An 18,796-nucleotide genomic window follows, 5' to 3' on the forward strand; every position below is an offset into this window, starting at 1 on the left:
ACTCCACAGCTTGTCCTTACAGGAACTTTCTGAAGTAGTTGCAAGTATGTTACAGAGTCACCTTGCCAAGATCCAGGTGACTGAATTCACAACATGGTAGTGGTGGAAACTGAAAAGCTAGGGAACAACAACTTTTTTAATCCAGCAGTAACACATTGTCTGTGGAAAAACGTTACAAGTTTTGTTCCTGTAAAAGCTTTCACACTTGGAAAACTCATTACCCCTATTTAGTCCACTATATTTGTAACTGATCCATGCCACCAGATACCACTTCCAGGAGTACCGAGAAAGGGAACTTCACAAAACCATCCCAGACAAGTCACCCGGTAACAAGCAAGTTTTTGATTACACAGTGAGAAAAGAAAAACTAGAGCTGAACTGTGTCCAGTTTCATCTAGCTTAAAGTATGCAGTAATATGGGCATCCTACATCTCTCCAGTGTCAAAATAAAACAGCTTCATCCAATCTCAATTTGAGAATAAGATATGTGCTCATGCCTAAACCAGGTATTAGGATGAAATATAACAGGGTATACACACACACCCTCCAAACAGCTGCATCTGAGTTGTCCTATTTATCAAAAATGATCCAGCCTTAACATTCTACAGTATCTATTCTATATATTATTTTAGAATAATATAGCCACTATCTACTGTCTAAATATTCTTCTGACCTTACTAAAATTCAAAGTTTTTTTTTTTTTTAAACGCGGTAAAGAAGAAATGTTAAAATTGTCAAAGAAGCAGATACAAACTGATTTATGTAAGCCTCATGTTCAAACCTGTTACTTTCCCCTTCTGTACTCAGTAATTTCAGAATCATTGCTCAGACATGATAAACCAGATTGTAAATCACAGGAGTGGTAATTGGGCAACAGCAGTCACAATGCAAACAGTTTCAACTTTTTGGATATCCATAGACAGCATCAATATTTCTCTTCATAGTGGCTTTCCATTAACAATTATGAGAAAAGCACCTTTCTCTTATCTATTATTCATCAGCCAAGACTGAAAAATCAAGAATTAGGTAGGTTCAGCAAGAAAACACACAAGTATTAGCAGACCTTTACCATTTCCTTAGTTATCCACAAACTGCAGTCTCAGTAGCCAGTCTAAACCTCAGAGAGGGAAACACTAGTAACTGGAAACAAGTCTTAGAACACAAACTCCACCAGTAAAAAACATTCATTTTATTTAATCAAATAAGGCTTGAGAAGAAACATATACTGAAAGTCACTCAGAAAAGCCATATCAGAAGAAGAGCCAGAACCTCCGCTTCCACTGGCTAAACAACATTCAAGCTGAGTGATAACCCACAGGCAGTAAGGGAAGGAAGAGGAAAGGATGGAATGGGGAGACAAAAAAACAAGGCAATGCTAACTATAAACCAATTGCCGCATCAACCTCAACTTACGTGAGGTATAAATCTATCCACATGGCACTGTACAAAGGTCACCAGAACTAAAGACCCCCAAGAAGAAATATTCAGACTTCCAGGAGGCAACTGAAGCTCCTTTGGTCACTCTTTTCAGAGCTCATATTCATCCTCCTCCTCATGTACAGGCAAGCTGTGTCCAAACGCAGATGTAACAGAAACAAAAGAGCATATGCACAGTCAAAACATACTGAGAAATAAATACATTGCTTCACAGAAATAAATTGTGCTCATTTCTGAGAAATAAATGATCACACTGATTGAAAGGTTTCCTTCTCAGTCCAGTTAATCAAGCCTGATCTCGTATTTAATATCTTCATTAGAAAACTTGTTTCCATTGTAGTGTTTGTGGAGATGTTCCAACTGCAACCAATGAAATCTCAACATCAATTTATCAAATCTCTCCTTGTGAAATTGTTGAATTGCTTCTTCAGGGCTTTAGAGCAGGCTCACACCCAACTACTTATTCTGACAAGACTTGTTTAAACCATAAGCTAAAGCTTTAGGCATGAAGTCACTGCAGGTCCACAGAGAAGGTGCTAAATATAACTTTAAGTAGAAAGCGGTAAGAAAGTATTCCCATTCCAAGTCTGAAATTACACTACCACTTGTACCACCATTGAGGGTGTACTTCAAAGTGCCTAGGTGTAAACCAGCCTAGAGCCCCAGGGTTTTAAAAATGATACTGAAAAAACACAGAGAAGTTTATCCACAGTGAAAAGAGGAGTAAGTTCATGAATGTAAAGATCCTCAAATAGGTTGAACTTGCTCTCTTGAATTCTGTTCCAAATCACTGGAGTATTGATACAAAGCTGGTGTTAACATGGCCAAGGCCGATAAGAACAAGCTGTGGAAAGACAACACTTTAATTAAATTCTGTTTTGCATACAAACGATACTTCAAAAAAGAAACCAAGTATTCATTTGTCCTCAGGCAACTTGGCAAGACCGGCAGACAGGGGAAGTCTGATCAGTGACACCGGCCCTTGGTGGCAGCTAATTTCAGTGCATGAACTCCACTGATGTCATTGAAGCCATGATGATTTTCACCAAGTGTTGAAATGACTTCCCAGCACTAGGAACTTTGTGTCACCAAAATGGCAAAGCAAAACATACTGCCTAGATGAAAATTTCAATTGAATGTTTCACAAACAAGGTTACATACAAGATGCATCTTTCTTCCATTTTACATACATCAGATTATTATACATAACAAAGTAAGCTAGTTGATGAGGTGTTGTAAAAGTTTCAAGCACCAGAGTTGAAAGCAAAGGTTACTGGACACTGCTTTGTTGCTTGCAAAGTAGCAGTAACAGCAGCAAATTTTTGGCTGCTCCTAGTGGACTGGATTCAACAAACAGGTAGTACAGACATCAGATTCAATGCTCTACAGAAGAAATGTCTCTTGCTCTCTCCTTCAGCGATCTACTGCTATTTTTCCCTTGTTGCATATCAACCAAAGATAAAAAAAAATCACAGTGCACTTCTATAGATTTTACTTTCAGGTTTTTAAGAAGAATAATAGCAGACTGTTCTCTGCTCTTCTAAGGAAGTCAGCCATCCTTAGACAAGCTTCCTTTTCCTGTTGTGTCTCAATCACTGGCCAGAAAAAGAACTATGAAAGCTGCACTGAAATATACATGAAAAGTACAGCACTGTCTGTGAAGTGTTTCACAGACTAAGAGCTAGAAGAACATCTGGACAATCAATACAGACACAAAGATTCTTACTGTAGATCAGTTTTTGCCAGTGAAATGTTCGTTAATACATGCATAATACATTAAAAAAAGGACATGAGAGAGATTTAGAAGTTTGACTTTCCACGAAGGCCATGTACTTTGGAAATACAAGCATTAAATCCTTCAGACTACATGTAGTAAAATATCATTAAAAAAATATATACTTCTCTACAAATTTACACTCAGGCACTGTAAAAAAAAGTTTGCTCTCCCTGAAAAAACAGGTGTCACTGGAAGCAGTAAACAATGTTTACTTGAAAACATGTTTCACATGGCCCAGAGTAAAACAGACAACTACAACTACTTCCAAGTTTTCAGTCACATACATGTCTTTTACAGATAAAAAATATACTATGTCAAGCATAGCAACACTTTTGCAGCCACTGCAGTCCTAATCCAAAGACTTTCAGAGAAGATTGGACTTTTTACTGAATTTCAGATCGACCCGCAGGAAGGAAGGGCAGGAAGAAGAGTTTGGTTTTCTTCTAGTAAAAAAAAGATCACTTCAGCAGGAGTAGTTCAGTTTGATACAGTAAATTACTGTGAGGAAATGGTTCCAGTCAGCATATTGTGACTGGCATTTTAACCCTGTATGAGAACACAAACAGAACTGACAATTTCATAGCTTTATAGAAGACTTACAAAAAAATCAAAAATTGATATTCCACTAAAATGCATATTTTCTTATTAAAAAACAGGTTTCAGTAGTGATTAATGCTGAATTTGAATGTTTCTCATCAGTCTTGATATTAGCAATTAGGACTTGAGAGGATCAGCAGAGCAGATGTGAAAGAAACTAGAGGAAGGGTAAAAAACCATCCAAAGTTAGCACAGAATGCTTGCTACCGACTGCATTTCAAGATCTTTGCAGGCAGTACTTTTCAAAGATATTACTTATCAATAAAAGCTAGCCATTTTGAAAGAGTTTTTTTCTTTTTATATAAATAAAGACTATTTACAATTTTTCAGTCAGGAAGCAGCATTAGGGATTCACGCTCCCTTGCCTGAAACAGAGATTTCTAACTTATAATGCTGTAGAAAGTTGGATTTTGCCTCTCTTGAGAAAACACTTGCATTTTCATAACTGCTTCGGTTACTCAAACTCTGATGGTGAACACAAGTTTCTACTCCTAAGACATCTACATCACTCCCAGTCAAACAGAAATACCCCCTATTTCTGCACAACCGAGAATTAAAAAGCTAGAAAATCAGTGACTTTTTCTTCAGTTTCCAATGCCACGATGATTATGGTTGCTGGTATCTTGCTAAGCTGACCAGATGAATCTACTGTAGAGATTAAAAATATTTTCAAGGTTCTTAAAAGAGATCAGCAGGCCTTCTGCAGAGACTACAACATTAAGACTGATGACAGTTGGGAGTCAAAACAGAAAAATCTTCATGGTAATTCTTCATGGAAGGAGTTCACAGCAGTTTAATTTCTCCTTGCTATGAGTCTAAAACCAGTTCAGCCAATGACTTGGGAAAGTCCCTTTTTTCCTCACCACAGATCAATTCTGGTGCACTGAGTTGTCTCATTAGAAAAAAAAAAAAAAGGTAGACCGGTGTGTTTGGAGACTCTTTTTTGTATCAGCTTCTAACAAAAACCATGAGCAGGGTAAGATCCACATAAGGCCTTTGATACCAGGAGCATTTCACGGTCTGCGCATTTTTTCCACCTTGGTGTCTGATTGAAAATAGTAAAATATACTTTTTGCAACCCATTCGCTTTAGTATTCAGAAGGCATTACCTGCCTTTACAGCTTCAATATCAGAAATCAATGTCCTGGCTAGGAAAATCCCAAAAATCTAAAAAGGAAAAAAAAAAAAAAAAACAGTTGTGAGATGAAATACTTGCAATGTAAAGTCTGCAAGAAGTCTCTAAAGATTAGTGCAGAACAGGAACCTGCATATTTGTTTCTATTTCTCTGCACTGAAGTCAATGCAACTCTTAAGAATAAAGATATACATTGATAAAGCATTTGCAAGCTCAGATACCATTTCATAGCCAGGATCATGTGTTGGAGCATAGCTATTACTACACAGTAGTACAAACAGCAGAATCTAGCACAAAGTACAACTGATGAGTAAAAGATGTTTTCATGTGACACTTCGGAAACATACAAAATAGTATTAGACTTCTAGATGTCCTAAAGTTGGAAGAAGTCCATTTTGCCAAGTTTACTTATAGCACTCACACTTAAACATACTGCTAAAATTACAAGTCTGAAGCATTTTAATTCATTCCATAACTTTGGTTAAGCCAAGTTACTATTTATATTTAAAATACTTAAGAATTCCACTTTCACAATTGTATATTCCATGTCAGAAACAACAGTTAGAGAAGTCCCAGATCCTTCTGAGATATTTAACAACTTTGAAATTATAACATTCATTCAAGTTCTCTGGGAAATTTTCCTTCACAAACTGAAAATAAATTCAGAACTCGGTATACTTCTTAAAACGTTCTTAGGAAAACAACAAAATACTGTGAAGTTCTGGAAAAGCCAGAAGATTTGTTTTAGAAGGAGACAATGTGTCCCACTCCCAGTCACACCACGAAAAAGATTAATGCACAAGATAAACTAAATTTAAAAATGCTACTGAAATACGAAAAGAGTGTCAGAGAGACTCAGGACACAAATAGGAACAACAATATCAAGTGACTCTCAACACTGTCAAAAGTTTAGATTTTCTATCTTGAACCTCCTCTCCTCCTAACTGAAGGTGTTATTCTCAGGACAGCATCTCTCTATGAAAGCACTGGAAGCACTACTAATAGATACTGATAAACCATCAAAAAAGCAACAGAGGGCAGTATTGCCATGGCTGGAAAAAGGTATTTTGCCAGCACTATGTTCAACATATTTTCAGTTGAATGGAAAAGATTTTGTAGCAGATTTACAACTCTTATTTCCCACTGAAGTAAAGCAGTACCACACGAAAGCAACTTAGGCGAGTATACACAACTGCCACAATGAAAGCAGGATCCACCTTGAAAGAATTTTCATTCGATATGTTTTACTGAGGATTTCAATTCATTTTCTTTGACATACCAAGAATAGAAGAGGTACTGCAAGAAGTTTCAGCAACTCCATCTACTACTGCTACTATCACATCTGCAACCTGTTCACCAGCTTTCCTTCTCTTCTACTCTTGAGATTTTTGTGCTGTATGCTACAGTATTCTGAATAGCATTCTTAGCATGAAAGACAGAACTGGATTTCAGTCTTTTGTATTTGCAATAGAAGGCAGAAGTTATGATCTACTGGAACACATTACCATATGATCTCCTGTCCCTCATGATATATTGAAATGTGAGAGATGCATATAACTTTACATATAAAAATAATAGCATGTTGCCATGTTAATATATAATAAAATATATCATTATAATGTTTCAGAATCTTGGAGGTCTCTTCCAACCTAAATGATTCTGTGATAATATAAAAATATGATATATTTACAATACAGTACAGTGGCCTTCATTTCTTTGAGAAGTAATTTTTGCCTGAATGAAATCAATTGATCTCATAATTTTACATTAAGACCCCACCTCTATAAAATCCCCGCCCCCCCCCCTTTTTTTTTTCAATACTGTTATCATACCTAAAAACATCCACAATGTCAAAATATTTACTGTCTCCCACCATAATTACTTTTACCCTCAGTGGATAACTTGAAACTTAAGGAAAAAAACAATTAAAAAACTAACCTGCAGCAGTGAGATAGCTATGAAGACACCTGCAACAATGTAGATATTTCGGGGCAACCAAGCTTCCAGAGCAAGAATACAGCCTTTTATGAAAATCTGATCATCCCATTGACTCTTGCTCTGCAAGAGAAGAAGAACTCAAGAACATCACTTTTCTGCTCAAGTTTATTATAACAACTCTCAGTCACATGAAGTGATATAGTAAAATTATGATTGGTCATTTACACAGTAATATTTTTAACCAGATTCCAGAAATACATGAAATACAGAAATCCATATGCCCAAATCAACTCAAGGAATGTCAGGACATTCATATTAGTAACTTCCTGAAAATCCTACTATTAGAATACTTTAGAATTCGTAGAGAACACAATTCAGAATTAGGATATTAGAACTAATACCTGAGACATTTGAAATGCAGGTCTTACCCCTTTTTGAAGCAGACTTTTTCTTTTTTTCCACCTTCCCACAGTACAAAACAAAATCTCTACCACACTCTACTTGTAGCAGGATGTAGCACAGCTGATAAGCTCCCAGAATTTTGAACTGACTTATATATTAGCAATTCCACAGTTTTCATTATTTTGTCCATGCAGACACAGAACAGCAAAACAGCAAGATTCCAGCACCTTACCTTCTTTCTGACATCATAGCCACATTGTGTATTCACAACTTTTTGCTGCAAAACAAAGATTAAAAATATATCAGTTGAATTATACTTTCCTCTGTTCACATGAAGTCTTCCTGTCTTTTAAATTCACAGAAGAATCAGAACTGTCAAAACCAGCCATTTTAAAAAGCATTTTAGTAAAAAAAAAATAAAATAAAAAAACGCCACCAACAACAACAACAAAAAAAAGCATTAGCAGAACACACCAGGGAAGTATAACAGCAAAGTATATATTAGCAGAAAACATCCTCCACTAAAAATCCCAGCTTCTCCTGTTGCTTGGCTTTCATCCAGCAACGACTATTCAACACAAAGCATTAACAACTATACTGACAGCCTTCAGATAAGACATCTGCATTTCCAAGATCAAATTCATTTTATCTATTTCACATAACACCTAAACATTGAGATAAGAATAAAGGTATTACACTGATTTATTTACACCTGCAGTGGAGGAATGTGTCTTACAACTCCTTCATTTCACAGTGCTATCCTGATCAGTCAATACAAGTAACAGATAGCTGCAAGCTACTTGACCTCCCTTATGGCTGATAAATCAAAGTCTCACATAACCCAGCTCCAAGATAAAACTACTGAAGATGACAAAATGTTCCTGTTGTAAATTTCAAACAGAAACACAACAAACACCTTCCAGATCCCAACCACACGCAACCTAACAACAGCATTAAGCTCATAAGATGCAAATACATTCCTTTTAAGACATTTTGTTTTTCCTTTGTATTAGAGTTATGAAAACCTATTTACTACACAATTATAGAATATTTCATATTATGCATAGTGAGTTATATTAAAATGCTAGCAGTAGAATCTCAGATTAAAAAGATTTGAATACACCTACATCTCCTTAAATACAGCACCAACAACAGAAAAACTGCAGTGAAATAGCACTGCTCTGAATTACAATAAAAAATTACTGGGGAATCTGAACTTGGAACATTTTCCAAACAAAATCTTCCCTTGGATGATTTCCAAGGAAATCAAAAGCCTTAGCATAACCTACCAATAGTTACCTGCTGAACAAGGATTGCTGGATCAACCTTCTGAGCTACAAACGCTACAGAGCATTTTTCATCCATTACATCCATACAAAGCATTTTGCATCCATTAGCACATACCTCCCTACTTTTGCTTCTACTGCAAGGGTCAGGTTCCCAGAGTTTAATAAGCCGATCCAACCAATGAGTACCTGAATCTTGCCAAAACCAAAGAATTGACTCAGACACCTTAAACTGAGTTTGTGCATCAGCACTTTACTAGTTGCTGATAACTAAAGTCATCAGCAAATGGAGTTACTCCTACTTTTCTGGCAAAGGGGTGCTGTACAGTAATTCTAACCTGGGCAAGTGTACTGCTTAGACCATAGATAACATGCTTAAGAATTCAAGGCATTGAGAATAAAACAGTATCAACAGCCAATGATTGCAGATTTAAGCCATACAAAAATAGCTTCTGAATTCCTGGTGGCAGACAATACATTTTCAGTTGTGTAATGGGTTGGCACATTTAGACTCTAAAAATGATGGAAGAGAAACAAAGGAATTTGGCTACCAAGATAGTAATTTGTGAACATTTAAAAGACCCCTTAAAGTCCTAGGCATCACACTATATTCAGGAAGCGCTTCCTTTCATAACTATTCAACAACAGCAATACAAAGCTGTTGTATATACAAATAAATACAAATACAAAGCCAGGAAAACAACTTACAGCAGGATCAGGTATACAACAGGAAAAAGGAACACCACACTTCTCACGACTTTTGCTTTCACTGCTGCAATTAAAGTATATGTTGAAGTCCCAGTCATCTGGACCTTGGGCACCACAGCAGTGGTTCTGCAACAGATAAACAAATGCTTAACACTTGGGGACATTTTATAGACAATTTATCTACTGAACAGCTCTCTGGAATGATATTTGGTCATCATCACCCCTTTCTTAAGGCTGCAAGGAATCAATAGCAACACCAGAGTAAAAAAAAATGAATAATCGATACTGTGGCTCTATGAAATCAAAGAAATGCATTTGGCATAATGCTCTTGGAAATACATGTCAACGCAATGAGAAACTGTCATAAAAATTGTCACTTTAAATGTAATTACCCAATGCAAATCTGTGTACATCCATAAACAGTGCAACAAAATAGGTTACACGGATGCCTTGTTCCTCACTACTTCCACATCAACCAAAACTGAAAGTTATAGAAAAGTTTCTCTAAATATGTGATTTGACCCTTCAATCTTCATAAATCAACAAATTTTCTCCTTGTTTACTCTGAAAGAGATCAAAATATTCATGAATACTTGCTTTCTTTTAAATTAGAAGATTTTCATACCCAAATTAACCGATACATTGTTAGTTCAAAGGTTGGTCAGCTCTAGAATTGTTTCACACAAGTTTCTTAACCTAAAGAGTGTAATGTAATTACCATAATTACAGGTTAGGGAATCCAAATATTTCAAAGAATGTTTAATTCCTGAAACTGATGAAAGTTAGTTTCTCATTACGTTATGCTTTGCAGTTTACCAGCCCGGTTACTTAAGGGTATAAATCTTTCGCCATAATGTATACGTAATATGTTATATCAAACATTTTCCCGGTACCTCATGAAATTCCCTCCTCTTTTAGGACATCACTAGTATCTCTAACATCTCTTCTCTGCCCACTGCTCATTGTCACACAAGTTGTACTGACCTTTCTGTGAAACTGTCAAAACTTGAGTGAGTCAGTAAATGGATTCAGAAGTTACCAAGTGGTGACAGACACAGACGTGAACAGAGCAGAACTGTGTGCACCTACTTTTCAAAGGAAATATGACAAAAAGGAGCTGAACAGAATAGTCAGAATTGAAAAAACGATGTTAGGTCACATGCGTTTATAGTGAAGATAAAGAATGGGTTAATTTTTATCTTTCTACTCCCTACTCCCTCACTCATCTCCACCACTAAAAGGCCACACAACCACTAAACATGCTGACTTACTTTAGTAAGATAGAGGCTATGAGGACACTTACAGGCCTGAAAGTAAGGTAATTAGCCAGAGTAAGGAGCAGCCTACAGAAAGCTCTCTGGGTCCCAACACACAACCCATGAAACTCCCTAGAAAATGGATTTCAGTGAGGCACTTAAATATACTGGTGCACTTTATCATTGAGCCCTTGCAAAGCTACACTTACTAATCAGTGTTGCATACCTTTTCCTCAGTACTTTCAGGTACAAATCAATGACAGACTGATTCAGAGATTCTGATCTTTGTTTTTCAGGTTTCTTCGACCATTAACAAGGCTAGTATACTCCATTTAGAAAGTTCAGCCTTTTAGTTTCATTGAAAAGTACTTAACTGGAGTTCAAATGTAAATCAGCTTAGCACATTTCCCTGGGAGACTGCAATGAAACTAACCAGAAAAACAGAAAGAGTAACAACAGCATAGACAAAATTGAGACAGTTACTGGTGTTAAAAGTGGCCAGGATCATCTCTGGTGTCCTTGGCCATAAAGCAAATAGCACTGAAAGCCATCCAGGCAGCTTAGGAAGAGGATAGTTTCATGTACAATATTAACGCACACAAGAGTGAATTAACAGGATAAATAAAGCTGCTGGCAATATACAACAGTTCAAACTGACATCCAGTCTAAAAACAGGGTTTGCTATCAAACCAAGCTGTGAGCACATATTTAAACATGATCTTCTATAAAAAAAAAAAAGAAAAAAGACACAAACAACCTTTTTTAAAGGGGAAAATATATATAAAAATCCATCTTTTTACCTCTTTATGAAGTACTCACATATGTATTCTGTTTCTCTCCATATATATAGATACAAATAAATAAATAAATAAAATCAGAAGAGTTGCCCTCACTGGTTGTTTCTTGAGGAAGACTGCAAAAAGAAGCTAACTGACTGAAAGCCACCAGGCCCTTACCAGCACAGGCCTTGCTATCTCCTGGTATACATCATTGTCTTTTAGTAACTGTGTATTTTAGGACCACAAGGGCATAAAACTGTTTCTATCTTCCTTGACTGCATGTACTAGCTTCTCCCAGTTAACAAAAATCCTCTTTTGCTTCAAGCTGAGGTGCTTCTCAGAAAACAAAAGACTCTCTTACTGTATCCCTGTACAAGACTGCAGTGCCTCCTAAAACAAGAGTGCAGACAATCTAGCCAATAGTTCCATTGCACAACTTTTGCAGGATGAGCAGTTTTTGTTGCTCAGTTTTTACTTCACCTGGTGCAACACTGATCAGAACAGGAGAACAAAAGTCAAGGTCAAAAGGCAGGTGGATGCTTGTTAAGTTCCCACACATGCACTTAGAAGGGCACTGTATCTCAGCAGTCTTGCCTCTCTGATGCTTTCAATACAGAAACAGCAAAACTGCATTTCTGTCACATGGCACTACTATCTACAGGGTTTTATAAATCTGTAGAAACTACTTGCAATGCTGTAGAACACAAAGAGGAAGACTGCCATATCTACATATTCTCTTAGAACACACAGGAAAAGTGACAGGATATGAACTTACTATTTTCTGTAGCGAATCAATGAGGTTCTGGAGGTCAATATCATCTCGGTAGGACTTAATGTTATTCTCAAAGAACTCCTTGACTCTGTCCCTCACCCAGTCCTGGAACAAGACAGCCAGAACTGCCACTGCGAGCTCCAACAGAAATATAAACACAATTGTTCCACAAAACTGTGAAAGAAAAAAGTCACAAATTATAGAATAACTCTTTTGAATACATCCCCATTCCAACTCCACTGCTTCTTGGACAGTTCCCATTTTTATATATTTTTTTCCAGCTTAACTGTTTCTAAATCTAAAGCAGGAAAACCTCAATACAAAAACAAATGCTTAAGAGATTTCACAGTAGTCACTCAAGTTCCCAAGTTTTGTCCACTAAATATTTAGAAGAGATTAAGCTTTTAAGGGATTTTGTTCTCCCCAAGCCACAATATGATCTCCTTTCAGTAACTCCCAGCTATGTTCCAGCACATCATATTTTGTGATACTACATATCCAATGTTGGATTCTGAAATACATGCTATAAAAGCATCACTGCAATAGCTGGATGAGGAAAGCAAGACACATCTTCCAGGAGCAGGGAGGAAATAATTAGGTTTAAACCTACACTGCTTTTAATACTGTTCTTTAATACTGTTCATTCATCACAGATGCTTGTCAGGGCAGTAAATTCACCACATATGTTGCCACAAACTAAATGCTGTAAATTAATTTTCATCTGTCCCCCAGGTTCTTCACCCATCATTTCCTACTTTCACATACACAATAATTCCCTCCTATAACAGTGATACTTACAAACTTCAGAAGGCAGATGTTTTCTCTCAGTGCTCCTACACAACCAGCAAATCCCAAAGTAAACATCACTATTCCCACCACTAAGACAAGCACCACTGGGTCCAGACCATGAAGACCGGTCACTTTTGTTAGATCAGACAACACACCCTGAAAGAGAAAAACAGGATAACAGAAAGATGACCACTATATACATTTTTCATTTAACATTCCTTCTGAATTGCCACAATTTTTACATGATTCCAAATGAACTGGTTCCAAATCCTTGAGCTTCCAAACAGTAACCCACTCAGACAAGTTTGGTCACAGAAGCATTATTGATAATACTAGTTTTCTTCACACCAGCAAAGGAAGTATTAACGCAAAGTGAAAGCTATTAATTCTTTTAATAAGCAAATCCAATACAGTATAAACTTTTCAGATTACATTCTCCTAGGTCTATCTGCCAAACAAGCTTCCACAAGATGGTGCCAAAAGCTCAGTACTATCACTGAGTATTCACCTAATTTCAAGGCAAAAGGACCAATGATTTATATTGATTTGAAATGCCTCGATCAGGAGAAGACCAAAGTCATTAAAAAAAAAATCTTTCCAATCCTGATGTTTAGGTGGCAGAAAGGGAGAGAGAACGCTAACCACAAAGAAGGATACGGATGATGTAAGGGAGAGAAACAGGATTTTGATTTAGTTTTCAAGTGAAACAGATTTTTTCTTCTCACCATTTTAGTTATTACTGAGTAGTCTTTCAAGGGCTTCTCCAAAGCCTTCCCCCCAAAAAAGCAGAAGTATAGTTTAAGCATTCCTTTCTTACCACAAATAAAATCCTCACAACAACAGAAGTTATCCTCTTCCAACAGGACACTTGCAATATACTTAATTTAACAGCAATGTTTTATTTTTTCTTCACTATCTGGAAATGCCTCTTATCTGTATAGCAATCTTACCTATTAAGCCTGTCCACCCAGATCTTGGGACAGAATTTCTGAGTCTATGTAAGTGTAATGCTAATACAACAAAACAGTCATCTTTTCAAAATTATTTTAAGTTATATACCAGCTACTGTTATAATCCCATCAAGTACATATAACACAAGACTTCACAAACACTTTACAATTACGTATTTACCTAACAAAAATACTGTATTGGAAATAAAGCATTAAAAGAAAATGGAGAAAAACTTCATCAGCTGATGAAAAGACACTGGTTAGCAGTACTCTAGTGATACGCACGAGTTTGTCTTCTTTCATAGTGTGGTTTATAACAGATCTTATTAGAGCTGTTAATTTAGTGATAGCAAGACAATAGGGACCTGGTGTTTGTGCTTTGCTTTGCTTTTTGGTCGTTTTTAAATCAAAACCAACTGAAGAGACAAAAAAGTAATTAAACAGTAGAGTTCAGGAATGCCTTGCCACTGGCTGGTGACTGAGTTGAAATATCCTATTAAGAATTGGTCATGGTTTATAGATTTCCCAGTATTCAAAAAGTCCTGGGAAGCAAAGGCATTTCTAGTCAGTGTCATCAGTGGCATTGTCATCCTTACAAACTGAGACCTCAAAGCTAGCTATCACACTTAGTCTAGTGGGTAAATCGGAGTGCCACCTAATCAAACTCTGACCTCAAAAACCCTTGTCTCAGACACTGCCAACAGGGAAGATGCCAAGATGAATTCAGTATCTTTGCACAAGCAATAAGCTATGAAACTAGTCACATGAACATGAATAGGAAGCTGAAAGTTTCACAGCTGTTTCCAGCTATCTCCTTCCCACACCCAAACTCAAGCTTTTCTCAGACAATCTCACTTGTTCAAGCAACATCTTTTGTAGGAAAACTTCCTCTGATCAAAGGATGTTATGAAGAAAAGTAGGCAGGAACTGCGCTCTATTATTCACCCTCAGATGTTGGTTCACAAGTCCTCATATTCACATTTGATGTTTACAACGTTCTCTTTTCAAAAGAGCGCAGGGGGCGTGCTAACAAAAGATGTTAAGTAAAAAATCCTGAAGGAAGGAAGGAAGTCAACAAGAAAATTAATTCAAGGATTTTTAATTCAAGGATTTTCCAAAGACAAAATTTTTCAAAAGTTCAAAGACACTATCTTATCTCACTCATGTCTCTAAGGATGGTTCTGCCTGTGCCATCTGACTTTCCCCTCTCTCCCCACCAACAATCAGGATTTCAAGATATCACTGATATTAAGACAGGCCAAAGAACTGAACTTGTGGAATTATTTATTTTCAAGGAAAAAGTAAATTCTTTCAATAACCAGGTAGTTCAGCCTCCCCTTCTCCCCTGACCACAAGGCTGTTATTCCTACCTTGATTTACTTGAAATAAGACATCGGAAGTAGAGCTGAATTGCCTTTTTTCCAAAGAAATTCCAGGGCTGAATTTTGTATATTAAACAATGACACATCAATTTTCATTAGAAGTGACATCTGGTACTAGTGCAACAAGCAAGAGGTTGCAAAAATTGGTACTTATAAAGCCCTTTGCAGAACAGGCCACCCTTCCCAATAACATCTAGATTTCTTACAGGTTCTTTTCTCATGCAGTGCTCATTCTAAATGTGTGCAACTCAACAGGGGCAGGAAACTGAGGCATACAGAAATAAAGCCCACTTGCTGAGGTCAGTGTCAAGAAAATCGAAAAATAAAAGCGTCTTTAAGTCTTCTCAGTCATTTTTAACAGTGAATTAGGAGTTCAATTGTACATGCTTTGTTTTCCATTTCTTTTCATGTTTGTAAGTGCTATACCTCCATCTCAACTGAAATACATCAGAGGGCAAATATTGATTGCCTTGAAAAAACTTTAATACAGCCCACTAAAAGATGCCAAAACAGTTACAGTCTTGAGGTACATTAGTACAGAAGTTATGAAACATCCAACAAGGACAGTTGATTTTTCTTACGCTTACATTAGTTGGACATTGATTGTCACCATAACACTGTCACTGACTTGCAACACAAGCTATGAGCATACCTTTAAATAGTTTACATGTGTACAGATGCACAGAGATCAGCAGACGAAAGAATAAGTAACCTATAATCATAGAATAAGTTGCGTTAGGCTCCACTGTAGCAGGCGGGTCTTTTCCAAAAGTGGACGTGGTATTTCAGTTGCAGTCCCCAGAGTAACAAGTGCTGTTGGAAGTCTCCTCCCTTGGTCACTGCCCACATCAGTGCTAATACAGCCCAGCATGCAGATGGCCTCCTTTGATACGAAGGCAGGCTGCTGACTGATACTCAACTTAATGAGCATCAACTTAATGAGCAGCCCAAGGTTTCCTCCTCACAGAACTGCCTTCCAGGCAGTGAGCCCCCACCCAGCCTATACTAATGCATGAGATTACTCCACCCCAGGCATGCGATTTAAAAAAAAAAAAAATGAAAGTGAAAAAATAAACTTTCCCAAAGTTTCCATCAACTCATTTTTCCAGGCTCTCAAAGTCCCTCTAAGCAACAGCCCTGCTTTCCAGCAGACTGCTCCCTTTCCCTTTGTTATCAGTCATGAATTTGCTGGAATGAAGTCAGGCTGACTCGTCTCCAGTTCCCCAGATATTCCTTTGTGTCCTTCTTGAAATGGTTTTATTGAAAAAAAACTTTCAGACATGATGGCTGTGTTATTTTGATTTTATTAGCAGTTTATTGCAGTGACACTCATTTCCTCTTAATGATTTTTGCAATACTTCTTGGACACTGTATGAACGTTGATCCAGTTTTTATTGTGTAGACCTAATTTTGTGCAGCAACTTTTACATGACTGCTTGGAATAGCAAAGCACATGTAAAGATCATAAGAATAGGCCAATTAGATCAAAAAACTTAAGAGACTGTATTAGACTCATCAGCAAACAGATAATGCAAATCAGGGTGGGTAACTTGTTTTTCTTAAGTTACTTTCAACACTTGACACGAAACACCATTCTTTTGATATATTATCAGCTCAGACATATACACAGGACTTACATCCAGAAAAAAAGAACACAAATTAATCTGAATTGTAGTCATACTGGAAAAGATGACAAAAGAATGAACAAAGCAGTTAAAGGGACCCAATGTACTTCATTCTGCACTAAGAGACAGGATGTTTAAAATTCTCCCACCACCTTTAGTTTATCTTTGGGTTTACCACTGCAGCACAGCTTCTGGAATGTTTTTCTTCTACTTCCCATCTATTGTTCACTGAGACTTATCTGCAAACACACAGATCCACACAGGCACATAAAAAGACTATGACTTTGTGGCACTAATATGAGTGTCCACAATGAAAACTGGCATGAAAAATAACATACTGATTTCATGAGCCATTCAGAAGTTTAAAACCACAGGAAAAGCTTTCAAGCACTTATTTACAAAACAGAACAGACAACAGAAACAGTTCAGGCAAAATTTAAGAAAAAACAGGAAAAGTCAACAATTTTACTGAAAGTAAAAGCATTACTAATGTTAGTGTACCATAAAGGACATTTGGCAAATGGAGCTAGTCACTTCCAATCCCAGATATCATATGCGCTTCTCCACAGAAGAGTTTGTACAGAGGAGATTGTAGGAACATGAGAATACAAACTGAAGACAAGTTTGACACCTTCTGTAAAACGCCTTCCATAAAGGATTGGAAACAAAATCCCTTTATAACAGAATAGGACATAAACGCATTTGTGCATGGAGTTAGTCTGCTTATTATGTATCAGTGATAGAGCTGTGAGGATGTGTGCATACACGCTGGGAGAGAGGAGGAGAATAAATGCCTCGGCATTAAAATCATCATAAAACTTGAACTTCCAAGAAGTGGGGAAATCCCAGAACCTGAATATGTGGACAGTTTCTCTATACAAGCGCTCTAAGGCAATGTTACACTACATTGGTAATGGAAGCGTACCTACTCAGCAGCACAACTCAGTGAGGGCATCTGCCCTCTTCTGTTAATTAAAATGCAGATTAAGTCTTCCAGTCATTGTCACTTTTTCCCTACTGCATGCAGTTACAAAGCCATGCTTTTACATTCGTAACAATGGGGTGATCCATTCACTTCCATGCCTACACTGCCTCTTCTCTTGTGAGATTAGAGTTCAGTAGGTACATGCCTGCAGACTTCCTCTGACTGAGGAAGTTCTTCAGCTGAAAGAAACCTTACCAAAATAAGCGTTACTTGGCTGGACTGTGTTCCCCAATTTTGTTCCTCTACATGGTCATACAATCACTTCTGCAACTCCACAGGGAGTGAAGTAAAAGATAACAGATGGACTTAAGATGGAAATACTTCAGAAATATGATCCCAGAGATGCGTTCTAATTTTTTATATAAATAAAACTTTTACATTCCTTTCAAACACTATTCATTTCGAATAAAAGGAGGTGGGGAGATAAGCGTACTTTAGAAAACATGTTTTCAAGAGAGAACTATTCCATAAAGACTATTCATAAAGATTATTCATAAAGATTAAAATCTTTAGTTCTCTTCAACTCTACTCTTACAAGTCTACAAAGAGGTCTAAACATTCAGGACACAGCTTAATACCCAATCATGGGCAAAAATGAAACTCCAACTAACTTCAGTTTAGATCATCTGAACATGGTCCTGAGCTCTGATGCTACATTTAGTTCTCACTGCTTCATATCTACCCTTACCTTTTCACTCCATGCCCAAAGTCCAGCTGCAAGGAACGCCACACCAGCTAGCTAAAGCAAAAAAAAAAAAAAAAGAACATTAGATCTAATCAGTGAGAAAACATTCTCAAACTTAGCCAGTAGCACTGTTGCTCAAGTAGAATAAATATTGTCTGCAATCCCAGATAATAGTAATGGGACATTCTTCCACATGAGTCGCTCTTAGAAAGAAAACCTAGAATGCTTTTCTTCTGTAAAATTCCTGCATTGTACGAACTACTTTTTGACAGTATTTTAATTTGATTATTCGT

The 18,796-nt window shown here is 37.0% G+C and overlaps 1 protein-coding gene across 4 annotated transcripts in view; it reads right to left on the bottom strand.

Annotated features, from left to right (window-relative positions):
* Positions 1 to 1,166: 1,166 nt before the first annotated feature.
* TSPAN14 (tetraspanin 14) overlaps positions 1,167 to 18,796 on the bottom strand; it is a 40,023-nt gene continuing 22,393 nt past the window's right edge. For 2 of the 4 annotated variants that reach the window (XM_035544733.1, XM_035544739.2), the window contains 8 exons: positions 18,507 to 18,557; positions 12,886 to 13,032; positions 12,091 to 12,261; positions 9,281 to 9,406; positions 7,519 to 7,563; positions 6,885 to 7,004; positions 4,921 to 4,978; positions 1,167 to 2,281 (listed from right to left, as the gene is read on the bottom strand). In XM_035544733.1, coding sequence (XP_035400626.1) covers positions 2,253 to 2,281; positions 4,921 to 4,978; positions 6,885 to 7,004; positions 7,519 to 7,563; positions 9,281 to 9,406; positions 12,091 to 12,261; positions 12,886 to 13,032; positions 18,507 to 18,557 — 747 coding nt within the window. In that variant the 3' untranslated portion in view covers positions 1,167 to 2,252. Of the gene's footprint in view, positions 4,979 to 6,884; positions 7,005 to 7,518; positions 7,564 to 9,280; positions 9,407 to 12,090; positions 12,262 to 12,885; positions 13,033 to 18,506; positions 18,558 to 18,796 lie in introns of all 4 variants that reach the window. The other 2 variants (XM_035544756.2, XM_035544748.2) reach the window with 1 other exon arrangement.

This window comes from Cygnus atratus, chromosome 7 (assembly GCF_013377495.2).
Source record: "Cygnus atratus isolate AKBS03 ecotype Queensland, Australia chromosome 7, CAtr_DNAZoo_HiC_assembly, whole genome shotgun sequence".
Classification (NCBI taxonomy): Eukaryota; Metazoa; Chordata; class Aves; order Anseriformes; family Anatidae; genus Cygnus; species Cygnus atratus.